Source organism: Pangasianodon hypophthalmus, chromosome 8 (assembly GCF_027358585.1).
Source record: "Pangasianodon hypophthalmus isolate fPanHyp1 chromosome 8, fPanHyp1.pri, whole genome shotgun sequence".
Lineage (NCBI taxonomy): Eukaryota > Metazoa > Chordata > Actinopteri > Siluriformes > Pangasiidae > Pangasianodon > Pangasianodon hypophthalmus.
Window position 1 is genome coordinate 9,976,588 of NC_069717.1, and position 24,383 is coordinate 10,000,970.

The window sequence follows — 24,383 nt, forward strand, 5'->3', positions numbered from 1 at the left end:
TTTGTGCTTTGAGTATGAAACTCCTACAAATGCGTATGCAGCTCCCCAACGCACAAAACAATATTTTCATCTTATTCTAAGCATAAAAGCCTTTTGTGTCTGTTCAATAAATATTTACAGCTTTTAATGCCAATATATGGTTTGCAATGCTACAAACCGCTAGCAGATATAGCCCTATAAGTCAAGATTGAAATTATCGACAGCATGCAAGCAATTGAAGTGTGTTAGTGGTGAATAAGGCTGCAATTTGGTCTGGATGTCAGGATTCATCACTTCATACGGACACAGCTATCAGTGTAAGAGCTGTGGGACGGCGGAGACCCCACTGATTGTGAAATGCTTTTTTAGCACTGATTGGCTAAATCACTCTCCAGCGGCCATCATGATAGAGGCCAGTCATTTTCCAAGATTCTGTCCATCACAGAGCTGGTGTGATGGGCAGAGTGAAGCGATTTGGAACATGACAGCATCAAAATAGGAACACTTCCTCCAAAATGGCCTTTTAGAAGCGAACTGTCTAGTGCATAGCAGACTGAGCACTCAGAAAAGCTTTCTTTATTAGGGTTAACTATGGAGCATGCTGCTTTTCATCTTCAGCCTTTTTTTTGTCTCCTGCAGAGATATGATGAGATTTCTGTTCTCCTCAGACATTTCTGTATCAAAGTGGGAGTGGGAGGAGAGAGGTTCTTGCAGGCAGGGCCTCTACATTTTTTTTTTATGACAGTGTGTGGGTGAGCTTCTGACTAGTCGTCTCAGAGGGACAGTTGTCATTCAGTGAGCTTTTCGTAAGTATGATCGGGAGTTGGCCCTGGTCTCCTGTAGTGAGACAGCTGTGGCCTGTCAATTTAGAGTGAGCGTAAGCTGCAGCAGAATGGTTTATAATCAGGTTTTAGCCCTCCATGAATAGTTAAGGGGCGATGCCTCAGCATTGTCTGCAGTAATGGCTTCATTTAGAGGAAGAGGGCAGGGGTGGAGGAGAGCCACAATGCTCCTATAAAACCTGGCATTAGAGGGGATGGCGCATAGCCATAAACCACACACTGCAGCTTCTCGTTAAAAATAGATGATATTGTTTTGCAGGCACTGGAGGAGTTATTCTCACGCCAATAGTTCCTGGAATGTTTGCCCTCCGTTTACAATCCACGATTCTTGCACTAGAAAATGTCTACACCAAAATCTCCATACATTCACACATTTCAAAGATCAAAAACAAGAGCTTTTAGCACTTCGCCATCATAAGAACTTTGGGTTTTGCAAGCAAGGCCTTTAACATCATCAAGCAGCGACATGATGAGATGTGAATCTTTCTGACAACAGAATGCTATTTCTGCACAGACGGCTGCCTGACAGATCTTTAGCACATGCATGGATTGCATTGTGAACATGTCCAAACTCAAAACCCAGCAGGCCAATTATAAAACCTATTTAGAAAGGGAGAAATTAGTTGCTTTTTTGATGGTGATGACTGTAGCCAGCTGTACTCAACAACTTCAGCTGAGCAGAATATTTGTTCTCAACTTTTTGGTTGTAGGAACTTCATATCAAGTTTTCTGTGAAAGTTTTTACGGAATATTTATAAAATATTCCTACAGTGTTGCTGCAATGTTTTAATTGTAGAAGCATTAAAAACATCATTCCCATAGTGTACATTTATATCTAACTGGGAACATTGTGTGAGCTTTCTAATTACACTAATTATGCACTCTCTCTGATGGTGCAGATGTTAAGAGTAAGAGGATTAGCAAAAATCAAAGGATTAGTCTGGGATACTAGTCTGGGCATCATGGTGTTGCCTTACAGCTCCAGGGTCCTCAGTTCGATCCTGAGCTCGGGTTACTGCCTGCGTGGAGTTTTCCATGTGCATCCTGTGTCTGTAAGGCATGCCATTAGTTGGATTGGTGACTCTAAATTGCACCTAGGTGTGAATACGCATGTAAAGGGGTGTGTGCTTGGTGCTGTGCAATGGACTGGCATCCCATCCAGGGTATATTCCTGCCTCACGTCTAGTGTTCCCGGGATAGACTATGAATCCACTGTGACAGCGCCTAGAATAACGAGATTACTAAAGATTGATGAATGAATGAATAGATATACAGTATACTCAGCATCGTGAATCCACTTCCTCAACTCCTCGACAAGAAGAGAATGGGAAAGGCAGAACACACAAGGCCACAGTCATGAGGTGACTTTGCTATTAGTACTTGAGAAAACTCATCTAGTTCAGAAGAAATCTGCCCTTGCAGGCTGAAACAAAAAGAAGTTGAACTGTTAATAGAACAGATGTTTTTCTAACATTGTAGGAATGTTAGAGTTTAACCTTCTTAGAATCGGTTGAATACTTGCTGAATGGTTGAATAACACTTTGTTAAATAGGATGTAATGTAATTATTGAAATAACACGTCAAATGTCACCCAGAAGAGAATGAGTTCCCTTTTGAGTCTCAAGATTTCCTCCTCATGATGTCTCAGGGAGTTTTTCCTTGCCACTGTTGTCTTTGGCTTGCCCATTAGGGATCTCTGTCAAGCTGCACAGAGTATAATAATGTTAAATCACAATGCTAAATCACAGTGTATATTAATGTTAAAAGTGCTATACATAAAAAACTGAATTGAACTTAACATATAAACAGGTCACTGATTAAAGCACAGAGCATCAGAGTTGAACGTTGATTAGTTAAAAAATAATTGAAAGCTGCATAATTGTAGGATTGTAAATGTATTTTTTATCAGTGAATGTGCTGAAAAATCCACCATGACTCAGATGTTCCAAGGTCACAACAGTTCTCCTGGCTTGGCTGAGCAGTGATGATGACACATTGCTAAAGGCTGAGGAGGAAGTGAGATGTCATTATTACTGCATCGCAAGGACTCGCTAATAAATTTTTAATTTGCACTCAGAGCAATTAACAGAGTCCCTTGTGGCCTGCAAGCGTGTTAGTTCCGAAACGTCCATCAGAAGTGTCAGACTGCTCCTCCCTTTCGTCTGCAGCAAAAATGAACTTGTTTCTCACATATTTAAGAAGCAAATAACAGAAATATTTGCATTTGACATTTAGGTTTGATTTGGGTCCCTGGACTTAGCCATGTTAGTGGGTTTCGGTCTTTGTGGGATTTCTTGCTGTAATAAATGACATTTACTGTGTTGAGAAATCAACACTTCATGATCCTAAAGGTTTACAGCTCTGCAGTCAAGTCCTCTGAGTTTCACACACACACACACACATACACACAGCTGAAGAACCCAGAAACAACCCTGCTGCTGAACCTGAACCAGAGGGCAACAGAGCAGGATGCGAGACAGTGATGAATGGTCTTGTTCACAAGGTGAATCCTTTTTTCTTATCATTCTAGAGGGAATTTTGTGAAAGATTGGCTAAGGTATTTAACCCTGTTAGACTCTGAAGCTTTCAGACTCTCAGGGGTGATTTCTTTTTACTATTTTTCCTTTTCCTTTGTCACTTTCTGTAACTGCAGGGCAATAATAATTTCCTAACATACTATCTAACATTCCACACGTTACACGTTATAGTGATAGTGATAGTGAAGTGACTTGTGGCCAAGTATGGTGACCCATACTAGGATTTTTTGCTCTGCATTCAACCCATCCAAGTGCACACACACAGTAGTGAACACAAACACACACCGTGAACACACACCCAGAGCAGTGGGCAGCCTTTTTTTGCTGCTGCGCCCGGGGAGCAGTTTGGGGGTTCGGTGCCTTGCTCAAGGGTCTCACCTCAGTCGTGGTATTGAGGGTGCGAGAGATCGCTGGTCATTCACTCCCCCACCCACAATCCCTGCTGGACCTGAGACTCGAACCCACGACCTTCAGGTTCACCTTCGGGTTGCAAGTCCAACATTATCAGACACATAATGTACAGTTTGGTAAACCATTCCTAATGACCTGTGTATCCTGGGTGCTTATCCTTGTTATACAGTTTAATATGTGCTTGTGTGTCTACACTAAAATTCATCAATCCGTTTTTCACATCATGGCTATTTGATGTTGATTTGACAGTTAAAATGCGAACAGAGATTTGATGGTACTATTGTTTGGTACATGATGCTCTCATTGTGCAATTGACATGAACCTGACATGAGATGACACAGTCAAATCTGAAATTATTGGCACCTTTCATACAATCAGTGGTATTTTGCTTTGATTGCAAATCACTGGGTTTATAATGATCAGAATTAAGCTTTGTCTGGAAAGAATAACAGCAGTGAGTCTCTCCTTATAATGTCTCCCAAGGTTGGAGACACTTTTAGAGGGATCTTGGACCATTTTCCATGAACAACATTCACACTCCTTTATATTCTGAACACATTTTTTCTCAATAGAGCTGAGATGGCCATAGCAAAGCATTGATTTTGTGTCTTGCAGCTATTCTGGTGTTGATTTGGCTGTTGTTTGCTAATTATGTTGTTGAAAGGTTATTCCCTTATTCTATATTCATTTTATTTATTTAACAGGTACAATACACATTAATCAACAATGCAGACAAAAATGACAATAAATAAATCAACAATGCAGCATAAAAAAAACACGGTTACATAAAAAACTATAACTATTATATCAAACACATTACGCAACACTTTAATTCAAGTCAAATTCATGTAGTATTTCCTATTATAATATTAACCAAATATATGATTATTAAACATACTTCTAGAAATTTTTACTAATTTCATGATTAAAAATAGTCTGGTTCTATTGACAGATAATTAAGAATTTATTTTTAGAAAGACAAAATTATATGGCAATAAAAAAAAGAAAATTTAAAGCTTAAAATGTGTAAAAGCATCTAAGAACAGGCAGGATAATCTTATATTTGATTTATCATAATCTCATAATAAGAAATATTGGAAATGTTTGTCAATATTCAAGATATGTTCACTATCCAAGATATCATTTTTTTTGCAGTGTGTATTCGCACTCCTGATTTTCCCTCGAACATATTTTCATTTTCTTGGAGAATAAACCAATGGTTTTCAAAGATCAGCCAAGCCTTAACCTCATGGCAGAGACAACCAGCTTTTGGACTAGAGTATCCTGGTATATCCTTAGAGGGATTCATAACATAATCAATCTTTATAAGCGTTCCTGGACCACTAACTGCAAAACAGATCCAAATCATCAACAATCCGCCACCAATTTTTAACAATGATTATCTTATACTTTTCTTTGTACACTGCCTCTTAAATAATTAAAGGATGTCCATTAAAGCAGTAAAGCAATAATGTTTTTTTTTAAGAGAAGCTACTGCAATGCAAAGGAGGAACATTATGTAAAATAGATTTTTTGGAGGAAAGGCAAGTAGTTAAGTAATTTAAATTTTTTTAATTATTAAAAGAATTGTTTAATTTCTACATTAAATTTTGTCCTTTCTCTTAAAAAGTGCCAGTAATTGTGGAGTTGACAATATCAGCAGGATCTATAAAAGTCAGAAGCTATTTATTTTAAAGTTATAAGATATACAGAAATTTGACTAAACAATTCAGCACAACAATGAAAATCGATCATTGATCTGAAAATCCATTTATCGATGCGAAATCAGCTGCGGGAGAACCATGCTGTTTGGATACCATGAGAGAAGGAAGATGTCTCATATTATCTCATATATTGTCAAATTGTCTGTCATATTCAGGATATTCAGGTTCACTCATAGCTCTGTATTTTTGCTGTTCTTTTTATGTTTCTGCTGTTCTCTCTGAGTGTTTGGTGCTCTAACTGAGTGTATACGGCACTCTCTGTCCTCTCTGTGCTGTGCTCTATCGTTCTTTTGCTCTCGTTAAAGAGTAGTACGGTGCTCTCTGACTCTCGGGAAATAGAGGATAGAGAATTTTAGGATGAGGGCCTTACTAGTGTTTTATTGATCCGAATCAAAATGTTTTTAATGCATCAGACGAGAACTCTGGATTGCCTCTTAACAAGCTAATGGCATGTAGGTGGAAAACGAAGTGCAAAATTGAAAATCTATGAAAGCAATAAAAGCTAGTTTAAAAGCTAAATGGAAAAAACAAGTGGTGCTTTCTTAGATTTGTGAGATGTTGGGCACTTACATGTTTCAGCTGTTTCTTGTGATCAATATAGGAAGAGCGCTCAGGACGAGTAACTAAAATACTTCATATGAATGTTGAGGGAGGTATAATGCTGCTATATTCTGAATTATAAAGGTATATAATTTTGCTGATCTGTAAAGCTGGTAACTAGTATCTCAGTTTCTCTAGACAGCTCACTAATATGGTCTAAAGCAGTGCAATGTTTAGACCGGGTAAAGACGAATAATAACATTTGACCTTCATATTTGTAATATTACAACGTTCTGTAACATTTCTAATGACCTAAGACACAGACTTCTCATGATTATACCTCTACTCTGATTACATTTATATGGTCAGTCATGCATATGCATGATCAGTGACCTAACAACATATAGGTACAAGATCCAGAATAGAGTTCATGGGACACAGCCGAGTGACTCGGAAGGAAAACTTTCCCCAAGGAACTGACTGAATAATCAGGTCATTTATGAACAAAGAGTGAAATTAAATTAAGAGTTCTCTCTTCTTAGTTATCACAGTTACCAGATCAATTTCAATGAAATGGAATCGATAATTAAAAAAAAAAAGAAAGAAAGAAAAAATGTAATGACAGAGTAATCTTGTAGTTAATTGGTGTTACAAAGCAATTGCTCCTGTCTGCATGAAATGTCCTTGTAGATTTCCCACGTCATTCCCCTCCCCCAATATCCAATGAAATCTCACTAAGCTCTATATTACCATGGCTACATTATCCAGACACGGCTAATATGTGCATGGCCGTGAATTCGCAGACTGCTAGTTAACTCAGTCTCTTGCCTTTTAAACTGCTCTCTTCGATGTGTTAGGGTCTCAGCTTGCACTCCCTGCTCACTTCTACACCAGTCGAAAGTGATTCACACAAGATTCACAGTAGTGAACGAAGAGAAAATCACCACAGCTGCTCTCAGTCTGTGATGTTATTCAGCTCACTTTCAATCCACCATTTTATGTAGTGCATAAGTCTCATTAGGAATTGTAGGACATACAGAAAGGAGGCAGTCCCATGTCCTAGTTCAAGTATTTCGGGGGAATATTAAAACAAACAACCGCTAAACACACAGACTTTATAGACACATTATCTGTATTTTTTTAGTGAGTTTTCTCTCTTGTGCCTCTGGGTTTTTTTTAAAAAATTATTTTACGGAATGCCACTGATAGCAATATGTCCGTATACGTACTACTGATAACACGTTTCATTTCATAATAAAGGACTTACCACATACTGCCATTAGGTTAGTCATTGTTTGAGCTAGGTGTTTACATACAAAATAACAGTTCACTTAGATCATTTTTATGTATAATTAATTTAATAATTTATGTATATCACCACACTGCACAAAGAGTTTAGAAGTATCAGCATACTTATGTCATACTCTTGACTCTGTCATTAAAAGATTACTGAATTTCCCCCTGCTTCAGTTTTTTTTTTCCTAATTAATGCAAGGCATTAATTGATATGGAACGGATACGATCCTTATATTGGAATTGAAACATAAGATGCTGACTTCAGTGTGATTTGACATATATAGAATTAATTAATATTATTATTTCTGTTACTATTAATAAAAATGATATTCATGTAATAATTATTTTTATACCACAGTGTGGTTAAATGATTGGATCTGATTGGTCAGGAGGTTTGCATTATTTTCATAAAACAGCACAGGTAGTTCCTGTAACGTGAACGATAAGTTAATGTTCATGTGCTTGTTGTAATTCGTTATTGTTTCTATAGTAACAGCTAATACACAGGGACTTGTATGGCGGACGCTAGACGTAAAAAAATGTGTTGTTAAACAAAGTAAAATGTATAATTGTTGTAATAAAACGTATAAAAAAGTATAAATGCATAAATGTGGTGACTTTTTTGTTAGGAGACCTTTATTTAACATTTATGGAAGGAGACTTGGTTGTAAGTGCTTGGTAACAGTTATGGTGCTTTGTGAAGTTTATCAGCACAGGAAAATCTTAAGGATAGAAGATCTTACGCTGTCCATTTTCTCGGTAAAATGACAAACTGCTTTTTTTGAGAGAGAGATCCAATCGAGCGAGAGAGATAGAGAAATAGAGAGAGAGAGAGTGAGTGGTGGTTCCTTGGTGAGAGAATGACTGTTTATCACAGCTATAACGCAGGTGAGAACAGGAACTAACTTGTCTCTCGGATGTTCCACAACATTAAATCTAACTAAAAAATATTAAACCATTAAAATGCATGAGGTTTCATACATTAATAAAATAAATATTGTAATCATTGGCATATCACTGTGGTATAAGCAGAATCACACACTCGTGTCATGCCGCATCACTCTCACAAAAGGGCGTGCATTACTTTCTTGTAAGAGCACAGTCTGTCGTATGTTATTCTTTGCATATCTTTAATGTTGGAACCAACACATTTAGGAAGGTAATGATAGCATACTTACTCATCCTCATACGTGGAGCTCTCTGAACTTATGATTCACTTTCTGCTGCTGTGGATAATCGCATACGGATACCTAAAGATTTGCAATTCCCCAAAACAGTTCTTGCCCAAGACTTACCCTTGCTTCAGTGGATAATTGGATAATATTACCTGGATACTGCAGATCTGTACCTAAGAACTGCTACTGTAACCATAAAGACTGTCCTGTGCTTATCCCACTTATCCCAGAACTCCTAGTGACAATATACTCATACTGAACATCATTTCATCACTCAAAAGATGATAGGTTCCCTTTTGAGTCTGCCACTGTTGCCACTTGCTTATTAGGGATAGAAATCGACACCCAAATTTCAAGTGCTAAAAGTGATATACAAATAAAATTGAATTGAAATAGTCAGTGTGAGCTACATCAATGTGAAATATGTGTTCCTGATTAACTTGATGACTTCGTTCCACTCCGGAAATGTGCAGAGCTCCTTATTTGGCTTCATGTGTTCTCTCAGTCTGTGCTGTTCATTTTTAGATGTCACAACATTTATTAGTACTGTTACCCCCAGCCCACGTTTATATGATGTAATTTGAAAAGTCTTACTGAGATATTAGAGCACTGACAGAGGCTGTTTCCACAGTTGGCATGTACACAGCTGCAAATATTGTCTCCAGACTTATGTGAATTTTTCTTGGTATTCTCCACAAGTATCACTAGGCTATTTTAAACAGCTGTAAACCTGAAGTGCTCATATAGCAATGTCTGGATAGCTCTCCGTGGCACTGCGCATTTTGCCTTAGTTTCACCATCAACACACTTATCTGACTTCTCAGTTTGACAGAATCATCTTGTTAATGTAGGTGATGTATGGTATCTTAACCTGTCAGCACTTGCTATGCTTTACAAGGCTTGGAAATGTTGTGTAGTTCATGTGATCATTTGTCCAATTTGACCTGGGGTGGCTGGTTTATGAAATAGTATATTTTCCCATACTTTTTTTTTTTTTTTTTTCGGAAAAGGGATTCAGACATCACTATAGCCTTCTTCCCCCGCCTTGGGTTCTGTCAATTTTTTATTTTGATTTTTTTGGCGAGTAGGCTGAAATATATCACTCTACTGTCTTTGCATAGCTCCTGAAGGTCCTGAGGCTGTGTTACAGTTCTGCTTCACTCAAGACACCAATTCAATCGAGTGCTTCTCTTTATCCTTGCTCCAATCGAGTGCTTCTCTTTATCCTTGCTCCAACAGAATTTGATGATGTCTTTCACTGGAGTTCTTGATAAATGTCTACGCATCATTACAAGTACATGCTGACAATATGTAATTGACAAAACATGTCTAAATATAATCCAATCCAGTATTGGACCATAAATCCAATCTAACATTATATACAAGTTTACAATGTCCAATTGCTATTTGGCCCTGCTTACATGGTTCTCTGAGTTCATGCTTTCAATGCTAGGATAATATCGCATTTAAATATAACCCTAAGGCTTCTGCAGCAATTAATTGGTCAGGGCTGTAATCCAACCCCCAACACATCAATACCTGAAGATGTTGGACAGGGCAGAAATACAAATAAAATACACTATAAATCAAGACATAGCCTCTACTACAGTATAAGAAGGTAGAAATGTGGTGAATCTCAAACTAATTAGTAGCACAACTAGATAGGACTATGAGAGTAAAATGGGCTGTGCCCTCTGAATGGGAGGGGTGGCATACTCTCTTTCCCCTGTCAATCACAGTGGTACTAGCCAATGGAAAAGTTCAAAAAGGTTCAAAAAGATGCTGACTTCACATGTCTCGGAGGTAGTACACGTTATAAATCACCCTCACTGGTTGGTAGTTGTCACATGATAGGGGAAAGTTTTGGCATTCTAGATTTTAATAGTTTTTGTAGGCCAAACCAAATTAAGATTCACAAAGATTTACATAAGTTTCAGGAACACTGATTTTATTTGTACTTACGTGCCTATTATGTCACATGCATAAAATAGCAAAAGCATGTTCATGACACACCTGATTTACTTTTAACGCTGACTACAAAATTCCATAAAAGGCAAAACACTCACGAAAAGCAACTAAATGGTGAAAGAGTGCATCTCAGATCTTCTTCATTTACAGACTGAAAGCAGTGGGTCTTTTGCGCCTCCTGGCTGGCTCGCTAATTGTTAGCGTAATGTGTAAAGTCTGCTTCTGCAAGTAAACATACAAAACCCACACTCTGCAGGGGATAATTCTGAATTATACAGAGCAACAAACAGCAAGAAGGCACAGATTTGTGCAGATGGTCACCAGGAAAGCCTGTTATTCTAAATACTAAACTCACAGCATGACAGGGACATATTGATATACATGATGGATCCACGTTCATATTTCTAAACAGTTTGTTTGGCATACTGATGTTGTCTGAGCATTTTTAAGGTTAACATCTTTCTTGGTCAATGTGTAATTCCATGTGTTACTCCATAGTGACCTCATTATTAACCAAAACTAGTAAAAATGAAAAAACCCATCTATAAGCAGGTGTGTCCAAACTAGTACATATGGGTCACATGAATTTACACATACTGCTTGGATATGAATATACACTCACTGGCCACTTTAATAGGAATACCTGTACATCTGCTCATTCATGCAATTATCTAATCAGCAGCAAGGCAATACATAAAATTGTGCAGGAATCTGAAGCTACAGCGGGCACAGGTTGACTGAAACTGGACAGCTGAAGATTAGAAAAATGTCACCTGGTCTTCAATTATCCAGTTTCACTGAGCCGGTGTGCACTGAAGCATCAGATTCCTGTTCTTGGCTGATAGGAGTAGAACCTGATGTGGTCTTCTTCTGTCGTAGTCCATCAGCCTCAAGGTTCAGAGTGTAGTGCTTTTCTGCTCACCATAGTTGTAAAGAGTGGTTGAGTTCGTTCCTGTCAACTTGAACCAGTCTGATCATTCTCCTCTGACCTCTCTCTTAAGCAAGGCATTTCCACCCACTGAACTGCTGCATACTGGATGCTTTTTGCTTTTCCACACCATTCTGTGTAAACTCTAGACTATTGTGCATGAAAGTGGCAGGAGATCAGCAGTTTCTGAAAAACTCAGATCAGCCCATCTAACTCCAACAAACAATGGCCGAAGTCACTCAGATCACATTTTTTCCCTATGCTGATGGTTGACATGAACATTAACTGAAGCTCGTGTGTGCATGATTTTATAAATTGCACTGCTGCCACATGATTGGTTGATTGGATAATTGCTGGTCTACAAGGTGCTCGTATTAATGTGCTCAGTAAGTGTAAATATATATGCTATAGCTGTAAGTATATTCATTATGACTAAACCTATATTCATACTGTGTGTGTGTGTGTCTGTGTGTGTTCAATACTGCCACAGTGCATGTGAAGGCTGGGACGTGTGAAGTAATTGCGGCCCATCGCTGCTGTAATAAGAACAAGATTGAAGAGAGATCTCAGACTGTCAAGTGCTCCTGCCTACCTGGACAGGTCGCCGGGACGACCAGAGCCGCTCCATCCTGCGTCGATGGTAATATCACTTCCTCTCTCTCTCTCCGTCTCTCTCCCTCTCTCTCTCCCTCGCTCTGTCATTCTGACCTTTTGAAAAAGGTCAGAGTATAAATGTGTTATACAAAATGTTTGCGAGAAAGTGTAGCAAACACCCTGTTCACCCTCATGAATAGGTGCTGTTGTGAAGGAAGTGTTGATATTAGAAATGCCTCTCGCGAGCCGCAGGGCATTCTGCAGCACTGAAGGGGAAAAAAAGCACCTTCTGTTTTTGTTTTCTGAAACCAACACGGAAATAATATTACCGATCCCTTTTTTCCTGTCCTCTCCCTTCCGCTGTAACTTGTGTGATTAATTTAATGCTCCGTCGGCACTGTCTAATGCTGCACTCATTTTACAAAGACTGAGACTGCTTTCTTTCTTTTACCGATTTCTTGCACTTGCCTCTCTCTATCTCTGTCTGGCTGATTCATTTAATACTGTGTCAACACCGGGCACTTGACGGCACAATCGATTTTGATCTTGTTTTCTTTACCATAAAAGCATTGTCTGTGTGCTCTCTCCACACCCTGCCTGAGAGGAAATGTCAAATAATCCCTCTCTCCATCCTGCTTCTTCTCCTCCCTCTTTCCGTCTCTTACTTTAGCCATCTGCCCAGCTCTGCTTTCTCAACACTACTTTCTAATAAAGCTGATGTTTTCTTGCTAAGGTTTATGTGCACATATTTCTGAATGGTTATTCAGATAATTCTGTATGAGTAACATAATAAGTGGATAGTTTTGTTAGTCCTTTTTTTCGCATAAAAAAATAATAACAACAATAAGCATTATTATTATTAGTATTATTATTATTATTGTGAATTCTTTTCTTTACCTTATTTGCATGCATGCAGCATCTATAGTAGCCCAGAAGTGGTGGTGTCAGATGCAGCCGTGTCTGGATGGAGAGGAGTGTAAAGTTCTACCAGATCTCACAGGTTGGAGCTGCAGTACTGGCAACAAGGTTAAAACGACAAAGGTTAGTGCACAAACACACACACACACACACACACACACACACACACACATACACACCCATTAATTCAAGTACACACTTCATGCACAAACACACTAACCCTTAATCTTGAGCATGTGTGCTTTATAAGTCTGTCAGCCTACAGCATTGCCCATCAATTTGTACTGCCGGTTCATTAGATAGTATATAATTATAGTAATTCTTCTCTTACAGAGGCAAACCGTGCTTTATGTGCAAACAGTCACACACACACACACACACACACTGGTAATCAAGCACCTTGTGGAACAGTAGCTATGATTGTGTCAAAGCTCTGTCTGTTTCTCTTCAATTTTCAGTTCAATCTCTGTTTAAAGGCATAGCAGCTTACCTTTTCAGTATTACCAAAGATACACTATAAATCAAGAATTCAACAAAAATTACAGTACAGATACAAACCATTTTGGAACAAAATAAATAGTAATATGTACAACAACAATAATCATCATGCTGTATTATCTCAATATTGGTCATATAGAGATGTCTAAAACAAGGACCCCTGCGCACTCATATTCATACATAATATATAAAAATACAGATTATTTTGAGTGTGAACTATCATTCAGGCTATAATAACACATGAATTTTTCAACATCTCTTCAAAGGAAATTCACAATTTCTCATCCTCAGGCACCTGGGGGTTAAATCTGATTGATTTCTAAATGGATTAAGTAAGAATTTCCTTTACAATGAAGTAGAAAGTGTACCAAGCTTTACCGTTTTCAATCTTCTAGTGACTGCATGATTTTCTTGATCTCAATTTCTTACATTTCAATCAGCTCACTCTGCCTTCTGATCTCATCTTTTATCCCCATACGTAGTTTCTGATTTCTTGATCCTACCATGGATTTGTAACTTCCTCTATTGGAAGCATAGGCAAGTTGGGAAAGGGATATTTATTTCTCTCGCTTTGTCATTCAGACCTCCTGCCTTGCGACCTACTTCCTCTCCTCCTGAGTGTGCTCAATGCAGACTAGAGGAGTCAGCTGTGGCAGGATCTGAAGAGTGTTGGATGTGACATTAAATACAGAGCAGGCAAGAATCAAAGAGGACACCGTGAAAAAGAAAAGGCGACGGGAGAAAACAAGCGCGAAAACAAAAACACAACAAGCCCGGTTTGCCAAAGTAGTCATGAGCTGGACATCAGATCAGACAGGCAGAACCAGTGCGTTCTACCACATAAACCTCAAAAGCCATTCAGACCCATACTTCTGATCCGAGGTTCTCTGCTGTGGTTGGTTGATCTGTCTATCAAATGTTACAGGCTGCACGATTGGTTAATTGATTTTATACCACAGTGCTGTCGAATGCTTGATTCTGATTGGTCAAGAGGTGTTGATTAGTTTTCTATAACAACATGGTGCAGCCAATAGTTCCGGTTTCTTGGTATTAAGCTACAAGCTATGTTACTTTGTATTATTAACTTTGTGAGAGAGAAAAAAGAGAGGCTGGTGAGGGAACAATGGTTATAGCTGTTATGTTATTATATAAGTGATTACATAACTAAATTGTTTTGCAAATGTTATACAATTTAACTACATTTGCAACATTAACTATAACTGTTGTGGTCGGAATACAGTATATATTGTGGATTAGGTTTGTCCAAACCAGCCTAGGAACATGGCACTGTCAATAATTAAGCTTCTTCTGGAAAAAGTGTACATGTTGAATTACTGAACATATATTGTAGTTCTAGATGAAAACAGATTTCAGGTGAAAAGCTATATTAACCATGGTTTATTGTATGTTGGATTAACTGGGGTTTTATTTCAAAGATATGCAGCTATTTCTGTGTAAGCCTTCTAGCTGAAAAACCTTAAGGTGCCACCTTAAGGACTCAGCCTTTCTGTACTGTTATGTATTATGGACACTATCCCAGTTAGGCAGAGACTGAACTTATAAAATCAGTGTACGTTAGCCAAAGAAGATCCAATTCAAAGTGAAGCGATGGGATCAATAGCGAAGGCTGATCACAGTTTCTTTAAAGCATAGCAGGTGTGACATGGACTAATGAGTTTTGATGACTTTGTACACCTGAGTAATAACTGCTGAAGCCAGCTTTATAGTCATGAGTAGGTTATTAGCAAACTGCTTGCTGTCTAGGGAAATGTTCAAAACCACTCCACAGAAAATGCACGAGAGAGCTACATTTCTGTAGATAAATCAAACAACAAACCTAGTCAAATTCCTTTATATTAGATTGTTGTTTTGATGGACTCAAATACATCAAAATAATATCGGCATGTTACTATCCCTGATGCCATTTCTGAAATTAGCACTCCAGATTAACACTCCAGATTAGCACTCCAGATGAGCAAACTGATGCTTTTAATGATGAATTGTATTTTGTATGTCACAGAACACAGAGCATGATGAAAGCTGGACTTTAGGTTCGATCAATCATACTGATCAATAATATTGAGCAGGCTCTTATGGGGCCATTACAGACAAGCCGTTCATTATAACAGACAGCAGAGAGAGGGAGAAAGAAGGGGCCAAGGACAGAGAGAGAGGATGAGTGGGAACAGGAGAGGTATTTCAGTGCTCTTGTGGACAATACATTCAAAGGAGAGGCCAGAGATGGGAGGAGTGCAGTGGCTAAAATCAAATAAATCCTCAGGGACAAAGATTAGCTAATGTCCAACACAATACAACACACTCATTCTCTCTCTCTCTCTCTCTCTCTTTCTGTCTCTCTCCCTGAAGCTGATGGTTGGAAGGGAATGAGACACAGGCAATATAACACCCAATTTAACCTTCTGACCTTTAACCTTCTGGCATGATCTCTTTTAAGATAAACATTAGAACATATTCAAATTTCTTCATATACAGAGTAAAATAAGAAGATATCTAGCTACATTGAAATTTGTCAATATATATGGTCAATATAACTAACTATAGGCTATAACAATGTTATTGATTAGAAACTCAACAGAGAGTAAGAGTGTGAATAACGGAAAAAGCTATTCAGTAGTTTGACGATCGCATCAGCATAACTTGTTTTAATGTCAGTTTTAATGTCAGTGGTGAACACAATTTTATATGGTTTTAATCCCCACATAAACTACTAGGAAATCCCTTTAGCCTTATTAAAAATTGAGGACTTATGAACCCCTTTTATATGCAATTTGGAAATGTGCTCATGTCCTTCTTGCATCTCTAATGCTAGCTATTAGTTAACTGCTAGTGAACAAGGTCACATTTGTCACAGGTAGACAGAATTTCAGGATTTCAGCATCTAAATATTGATTTGCATTTTCATATTTTCAGCAATAGTTTAGCTAAAAAGTAAATATCCCCCATACCATAACACCAAAATTTTGCACACAACTAGTTAGTTGAGTAACTTGTTACTGCTAGTAACCTATTAAGCTATGTATATAGTAAGTTCAGATCCTTACACTTGCCCATTTTTCCTGCTTCCAACACATCAACTTTGAAACCTGACTATTCAGCTGTTGCCTAATACATCCCACCCCTTGACAGGTGCCATTGTAATGAGATAATCAATGTTATTCACCTGTCAGTGGTTTTAATGTTATGGCTGATCAGTGTGTTTGTGTGTGTGTATGTGGTTCTTTCCCAAACTGGTGCCACAGATTTGGAAGCACACATTTGTATAGAATGTCTTTATATATTCTATAACATTACAATTTCCCTTCACTGGAACTAAGGGGCACAAACCTGTTTCAGCAAGACAATGCCCCTGTGCACATTGTCATTATCACATGAAGACATGTTTTGCCAAGGTTGGAGTGGTAGAACTGCACAGAGCCCTGACCTCAACCCCACTGAACACCTTTGGGATGAATTGCAACAGTGACTTACTCCCAGGCCTCCTCGCCCAACATCAGTACCTTACCTCACTAATGTTCTTGTGGCTCAATGGGCAAATCCCCACAGCCACGCTCCAAAATGTAGTGGAAAGCCTTCCCAGAGGAGTGGAGGATAACAGCAAATTGGGACTAAATCTGGAATCGGATGTTCAACAAGCACATGCTGTATGAATGTTATGGTCAGGTGTCCACAAACTTTTGGCCATATGATGTATATATATATATATATATATATATATATATATATATATATATATATATATATATACTTTTTTTTTTTTTTTGGAAGTGTTTGAGGCATTGGTTACACAGTGGAGTGTAAAATCACCATGCTTTCTCATTAACAACGTGCTCAAATATCACAAACCTCACACCCAGCACCCTGCTAGAGATAGTGTGGCACTGGGCATCATGCCATCACACCCTCCTCTTATGTCTGCCACCTTTTCTCATGCCAGCAGCCTGGGCAAAATGCCATATTCTAAGTGAATGAATCTGCTGATTGCCAACTGCATCAGATGCTACCATGAAAGAGGGGTGGGCACAAGCAGGCCCGGGCATGAGTGCTGCTACCACGGGGATCATAAGTGTTCGGATAGAGCCAGGGCGGGCACTAGCAGGCTTGAGCTTCCTGCTTACTTTTAGTCTACTGCTATTAGCTCTTTTGGTCACTGATATTTAATGATGCTGCTTGAGTTCTCAGGGTAGGTTTTTGTTGGCATTAGGCATTTTTCAAGCTAATAAAAAAATGGCATTATGTAATTATCTTAAAAACCCTGTTAACCTAGTTTCACAGTTAGCTACTAATTATTATCTGTAGAATGTGGCTTGTGAGTGGCATGGTGGTGCAGCGGTTAGTGTCACTGTCTCACAGCTCCAGTTTGATCCTGTGCTCAGGCTACTGTTTGCACTGTCTGAGTTTTGCATATTCCCCATGTTCATGTGGGTTTCCTCCAGGTTTTTTGGTTTCCTCCTATTACCTAAAACCATACCAGTAGGTGGATTGGCTACTCTAAAGTGCGCCTAGGTGAGGATGGATGTGTGTGATGCGTCTCGTCCAGGGTATATTTCCACGTGAGGATGAATGAATTACTGAAGATGAGTGAATGAATAAATGAATGTGGATTTTCTTTCAGTTAAGAGTTTCCTGAATGTATTTTTTCTTCCAATTTCTCCCGGCTGGTTTGAGTGTACAATGAACAGTACAGCGTGTTTTAAACCAGAACTGGTAACAGCTTTGTTTCCTGAAAAACACCAATACCACAGTTTAGTCAAATATTCTGCTTTGTTTTGCTTTTGCACCTTTTTTGCACCATGGGTTTACATTGCTGGTAAGACACCACTGCCATTCATTAGACAATCTGACATGCCAAACGAGTTCTGATCAGTAGGCTAGCTAATGAATTTAGGATTTGTCAACCCCCTAAATCTATGTGACAAACGGACATTTTGAAACCATGTGACTGATTTTCTAAATGTTAAATTATATGTATGTGGATGATTATGCTTTATGTGCTTGGATAGAGTGGAGCCTTAGGGGTGACTAAAATGAGTAACTCCTTCATATGTAAACCATGTATTTCCTTTTCCAGGTAACTCGGTAGTGGAATGCTCCAGTCAGAGGAAGTGGAAGTAGATGAATAGGAAACAGAAAGACTTGCAGAAACAACTTCACCAATGCTAAAATAATACGGGAACCAAAGCAGCAAGGTCTCGTGTTCCACTCCATTCATACCAATGAGGACCACCACACTACTCAGCTCTCCTCCATCCTCCATACTTGCAATCCGCTGTCCTGAGCGTTTGCTGCAAACCTCGTCAGCACAAAAACAGGAATGAAAGACTGTCTGCTCGCTGGAATTCGCCATGCATCTGGATTATATCTTATGGTAGAATGCTAATCGCAGAGACAACTCACTGCTAACATCGGAACTGTTTTATTTGTTCAGTTTCTTCTTCCCCCAGCTGCTTAGACGTTCTGTTGTGTTATGGTTTTCTTTCTTCTGTCTGTCGATGCTTCCTGTAACCTCACATTTTGAACCTGAAATGAAAAGTGACATTTTTGCTTTCCCTTCTAAAACCTTGTTTCTTTCTCAGCATCTTAACTTCGGAAACTAGAGCTGCAGTCCTGGACTTACTGACCATCTGTAGATTATTTTGTTCCTTTTCTAATAAAGAAATAATAAGTAAACTTTTTGACGCAAAAGACAAATAAAACAGTAGATGTTATGGTATAATTCTGTAAAAGTGTAAAAGATTACAAGTATAAGATTCTTAGATCCAGAAGAAATAAAAAAAATACTCTAACAGTTTTAATATTGATGTTTTTAACCAGCCTGGTAACTGCTATTGAGTACATGTGTCAGTATTATCTAAAATAAATAAAGCTATTTCAAAGGAAATGAAAGAACCTAAGTGTCTGTGTTCAAAAATGAATCATGTGTGATTGAAGTTTGTTTAGTGCTGTCTGTCTGCAGTTCCAGACTGTGGATTAAGATTAAAATTATCTTCTTCATCTTTTAAACAGAGAAATAACAACAAAAAGAAAATAATAGCAATTATAGAGAAAATACTCTAACCAAAGCATTAATACAACTCTCAGTTTTATCCATGTCTCCTGATTTGAACTGTCACTGTAATCATAAAGTCTATGATATTCATTCTGAACATCCGTTCAACACACTTAGTACTGTTTGACTTGATAGTATACAGTTGTGGAAGAATAATGATTTATAATCCCACTATCCGGTGTCATCCCAGAAGAGGATGAGTTCACTTCTGAGTCTGGTTCCTCTCAAGGTTTCCTCCTCGTGTCATCTCAGGGAGTTTTTCCTTGCCACTGTCACCTCTAGCTTGCTCATTAGGGATCTAAAAATAAATCTACATCCAGAATTGCGTGAAGCTGCTTTGTGACATTGTCCATTGTTAAAAGCGCTATGCAAATAAAATTGAACTGAAATGGTACATGAGACATGGATAAGAGTATTCTTATTAGACTTGTCAGTGAGTGCTTTGAGCTTGTGAAGAATCCTTAGATCAGTGATCACCAATCCTATTCCGGAAGATCTACCTTCCTACAGAATTGAATTCCAGTCCTGATCCGACACATCTGCTCCAGATAATCAGTCTACTTGATTAGCCAGATCAGCTTTGTTGGATTAGAACTAAAAACTGAAAGAAGGAAGTTATTTAGGGACAAGATTGGTGGTCAAGAATGCCTTAGAGGGGTTACAGTGAGCACATTAAGAGATTATAGAAAATGCACTGAATATAAAATTCAGATGTGCATCAACCTAAAAAGAGGGTGGAATTAATGTATGACAGGTCTGACATCCATCATAGCTACAGTATCCATCACACTGACAGACAAATACTCACACACTACACACACACACACACACACTGCCTATTTAAATGGGTTTAGGATGTGAGTGTGATTGTGAGTACTATATATTCCTAGATTAGAGCTACACTAGCATCTTGCTACAAAAGCAGATTTAGGACAACATCTATATTCTTCATGCATATAGACATGTACATTGCATATAATGCTTTTCTTTGCTTATCCGAACCAGCTCAGGGTGTAAGGTCAGTGATAATACAGTACTCCTGGAGCAGTTGAAGGTTAAGGGTCTTGCTCAAGAGCCCCAACAGTGACAATTTGGCAGGATTTGAACACTCAACCTTTTAATCAATAGCCCAGACCCTTAATCACAGAGACACCATTATGCTTATCCAGATCTTTGTAATCAGAGATGAATAGAGAAGACTGGAGTTCTCCATTTCCTCCATTCCACATATTCACTTGTGGGTGATTCTGATATTCTGATATCACTGATATTACATTTATAAGTATGTAAAAGACATCTTAAACATATGTACAGCACTTGGAATACAGAATTTTTGGCCTACTAGAACTGCACTTTACCATGAAATATAATCATTAATATACAAAAAAATGTACACTTGCATAAATTTGTGAAGCCATTTTACATCTCATGTTTAAAACATCATTTTCTATGACTCATCCATTTTTTCATGACTTTTCCAGGTTGTAAAAAAATGTACATTTTATTTAGCAACATTCACTCCACCCTGTTACACATGCACCCTTTTTAAATATTTTTAATACTCAAATAAATGTTGCATGTTTAACAGGAAATCATCCAAATTTCCTGAAGATCATGGGAAGATGAAAAGTAAGTTCTCGCTTTCTTTTTTTTTTTTCTTATTTTCAAAAATACAAGGTCACTTGGAAAGTACAACCCTAGATTGGTTAAAAGTAAAAGATTTAAAAGTAAAAGTTTTTACATAATTTAAAAAAAAATCACTAGAATGTCCTTAATGTCCTCATGCCATTAGCATGGATGCTAGTCAACCACATTTTGTGTGTTTGCTAATTCTAAATGTCAACCTTGTTACTTTTAACCCTGTTACTTATTTAGGAGCAATTATCAGCAAAGAAATCTGGTTAAAACAGAGATTGTTGCCTGAGCTGGGTTAACACACTTGTTGCATGATTAAATATATGAACATATACAAACAGCATTTGTCTTTGCCTTTATTATCAAACACACACACTACAAAATAGCATTAACCATCATCATACACATGCTCATATACAACATAACAGTATTCAGCATAGCCAAGTGGCAAAGGAAAGGAAAATCTTGCTATGATGCATGCCACTCTTCAGATGGCATTAGAATTTACATAATTACAGAAGCTCAATCAAATCAGCAACTCCTTTTACTCACTACAAATGTGTGTGTGTGTATGTGTGTGTGAAGTATGCATGACATTAAAAGAGCTGCAATATAAAAGTTTAGTCTTTGTACTCTTGTACTCTCTTTGCCCTTAGACTTTGTTCTTTCAGTCTGTTCTGTTCCAGACACTGCGCTTACAATGTGACACTGATTGGATTAAATATACTAGTACAGCACATCAGAGACTGAACATATTATATTAATGTAAACCTGATACAGGCACAATTTTGTGTAAATGACTTACCTGAAGCATAAGACACTGCCTAAGACTCTCTTTAACTGACTGATGGATTTACACTCTTTACTATTGCAGGAGACATGCTTTGGTTCAAGCTGACATCTTTTACAGTCTATATATACACAATCCAGTATGCAGCGTTCATCTGCAATAAATGCATGAAGAGCGATGGGAACAGATGAGGACGATGTTCCATGCACTATTGAGAGCAATAGCAAATGATGATCCAAATTACTGCCTGGTGAAACATCCTTGACTAATTATTTTATCAAGCTGTACATATTAATAAATTACCTATCATAACATAATAACAGAATCAGCTTCACACTGTATGAGGAATATTTTCATGATGGAATTTATTTACAGATGCATTTTAAAGAGATGAAAATCTGCCTTGCTGCTCTATGTACTGTAATAAACTGTTGGCCTATTATTGCATTTTGACTTCAATCCTCCAACATCCATACACACACTGACAGAACTGTGTGTTTGTGTGAGTACTGCACCAGTCCATTAAATATTTAATATTACATATTTAGTTTATGAATACATTTTTAATCTTTTAGTTTTCAGTGTTGACTGTGGAAAATACTGCTTCATAAACCTAGAGAGTGTGCAAGTGTTGTACACAATTTGAAAAAGAAAAAAAAAGTAAAAAAGATACACTCGCTGTTCCTGCAGCAGTTCCAGAGGCACACCAGCTATAAGAGCAGTTCTGAATCTGTTAGTGTGTATAACCTCTCCACCGGGTGTGTTTGTGTGAGAAGTTCAAAGCAGAAGGCATATCAGATGTTACTGAAACCGTCTGTACAGGACAGAACAAAATGGGGTGATGCTCCACCGAGGGCCTATGACCTAGTTTACATTCCCCCAAAAAAAGCACACAAGACACTACTCTGTGCTTCCACAGTGATACACAGTTAACTTTGACACATGCACATACTCACGCAACTCCAGCACTGACACATGGACACAATTTTACTGTTACAGCAACAACAGTTATAAAGTTGCTGTTACAACATAGAGGCGTGAATATAATGCTATTTGTGTAACACTAACACTGTGTCATATGGTAACAGGTTCAACACTAACACTTACATGGTCACAGCTGACACAGCACTGACATCTGACCATGAGTTGCAGTTACAGCACTGACACAGTGCCATAAGGTTAAGGGTCACAATGCTGTTATTACGTGTGGCAGAGGGGGCGTGGTCAAGCGTCAGCTGCAGACGGAGGGGAGGCGGGGCGAAGCGGCAGGTAACGCGTGATAATTCTCACCTGTGTCTTATTACGTCCAGTCTACTTATTTGTGTCTCTTTGTGCTTTCAGTGGCTGCCATAACCAGAGAGAGAGTGAGTGCTCGAACTGGCAGAGCATGCAACACGCACAGACAGACACACACACACACACACACACACACACGCCGTGGAGCGTGAACTTGAACTTGAACAGACTAAAAGCCGCGAGTTCATGACGTACCCTTTTCAGTTGGTTTGTTTTCTTGATTGAGTTTTTGAAAGTGCACTGAAAAGCGTGGTGTGTGAATAAACACGATCCCGGAGCTCTGCTAGAATTCCGCCTGCCTCATGAGTCTTCCTCCACACGCTCAAATGCCACAGTTTCAACACTGAAATGTCCAAAAAGTTGCAGTTACAGCGCAGATACACTGACAGAGTGCTACTGTTACATCAATGACACATGGCCACAAGGTTAGAGTTAGGGCACAAACACATGGCCATAAGGTTTGCAGTTACAGCCTGGACGCTCAATATTATTGGTATCCACAGCAATTACAGTAATTACAGCATGGACACATTCATATAATTATGATTACAACACTGGCACACTGCAATTTGGTTACAACTGCAACATTAATGGATAGCCAGAAGCTTGCAGTTATAACACTGATACCTGAACACTGCTGATCACTTACATATTGCCAAAAGCTGCATTTAGAGAACAGACAAATGGAGACAATGCCACTGTTACAGTTCTTGGCTAAAATATTACAGTTAGGACACAGACACCCGGGCACAATGCTACTTTTAGAGCGCTGACACATGGCCAAAGACTTATAGTTAAAGCACTGACACATGGACAGCATGCTACTGTTAGAGCACTGACTCCTGGACATTGGGTTGCATTTGCATCTCTGACACCTGGACATGGCTGTTATAACACTGACACATAGCTAATAGGTTACAGTTACATAACAGCAAACAGAGACAGTTTTGCAGCTCTGATACATGGTTAAAATGTTGTAGTTAGGACACACACATGAACACAGTGCTATATTTTTAACAGTGGAAAGAATGTTCCTGTTAGATCACTGATGCTTGGCCATAAGGTTGCAGTCGTACCAGTGACACATGTTCATATTATTGCAAACAAACAAGTGAAGCAACCGAGAGATAGGCTGATGCTGAGATGGACCACTCCTACTCTACCATCACTCTTATTTCCCCTTTT

At 38.4% G+C, this 24,383-nt stretch overlaps 1 protein-coding gene across 2 annotated transcripts in view; it reads left to right on the forward strand.

The window, feature by feature from the left end:
• tafa3b (TAFA chemokine like family member 3b) overlaps nucleotides 1-19,317 on the forward strand; it is a 111,104-nt gene extending 91,787 nt beyond the window's left edge. For both annotated transcript variants that reach the window (XM_026923227.3, XM_034306371.2), the window contains exons 3-5: nucleotides 11,891-12,040; nucleotides 12,911-13,035; nucleotides 18,500-19,317. In XM_026923227.3, coding sequence (XP_026779028.1) covers nucleotides 11,891-12,040; nucleotides 12,911-13,035; nucleotides 18,500-18,511 — 287 coding nt within the window. In that variant the 3' untranslated portion in view covers nucleotides 18,512-19,317. The remainder of the gene's footprint in view (nucleotides 1-11,890; nucleotides 12,041-12,910; nucleotides 13,036-18,499) is intronic.
• The last annotated feature ends 5,066 nt before the right edge of the window (nucleotides 19,318-24,383 follow it).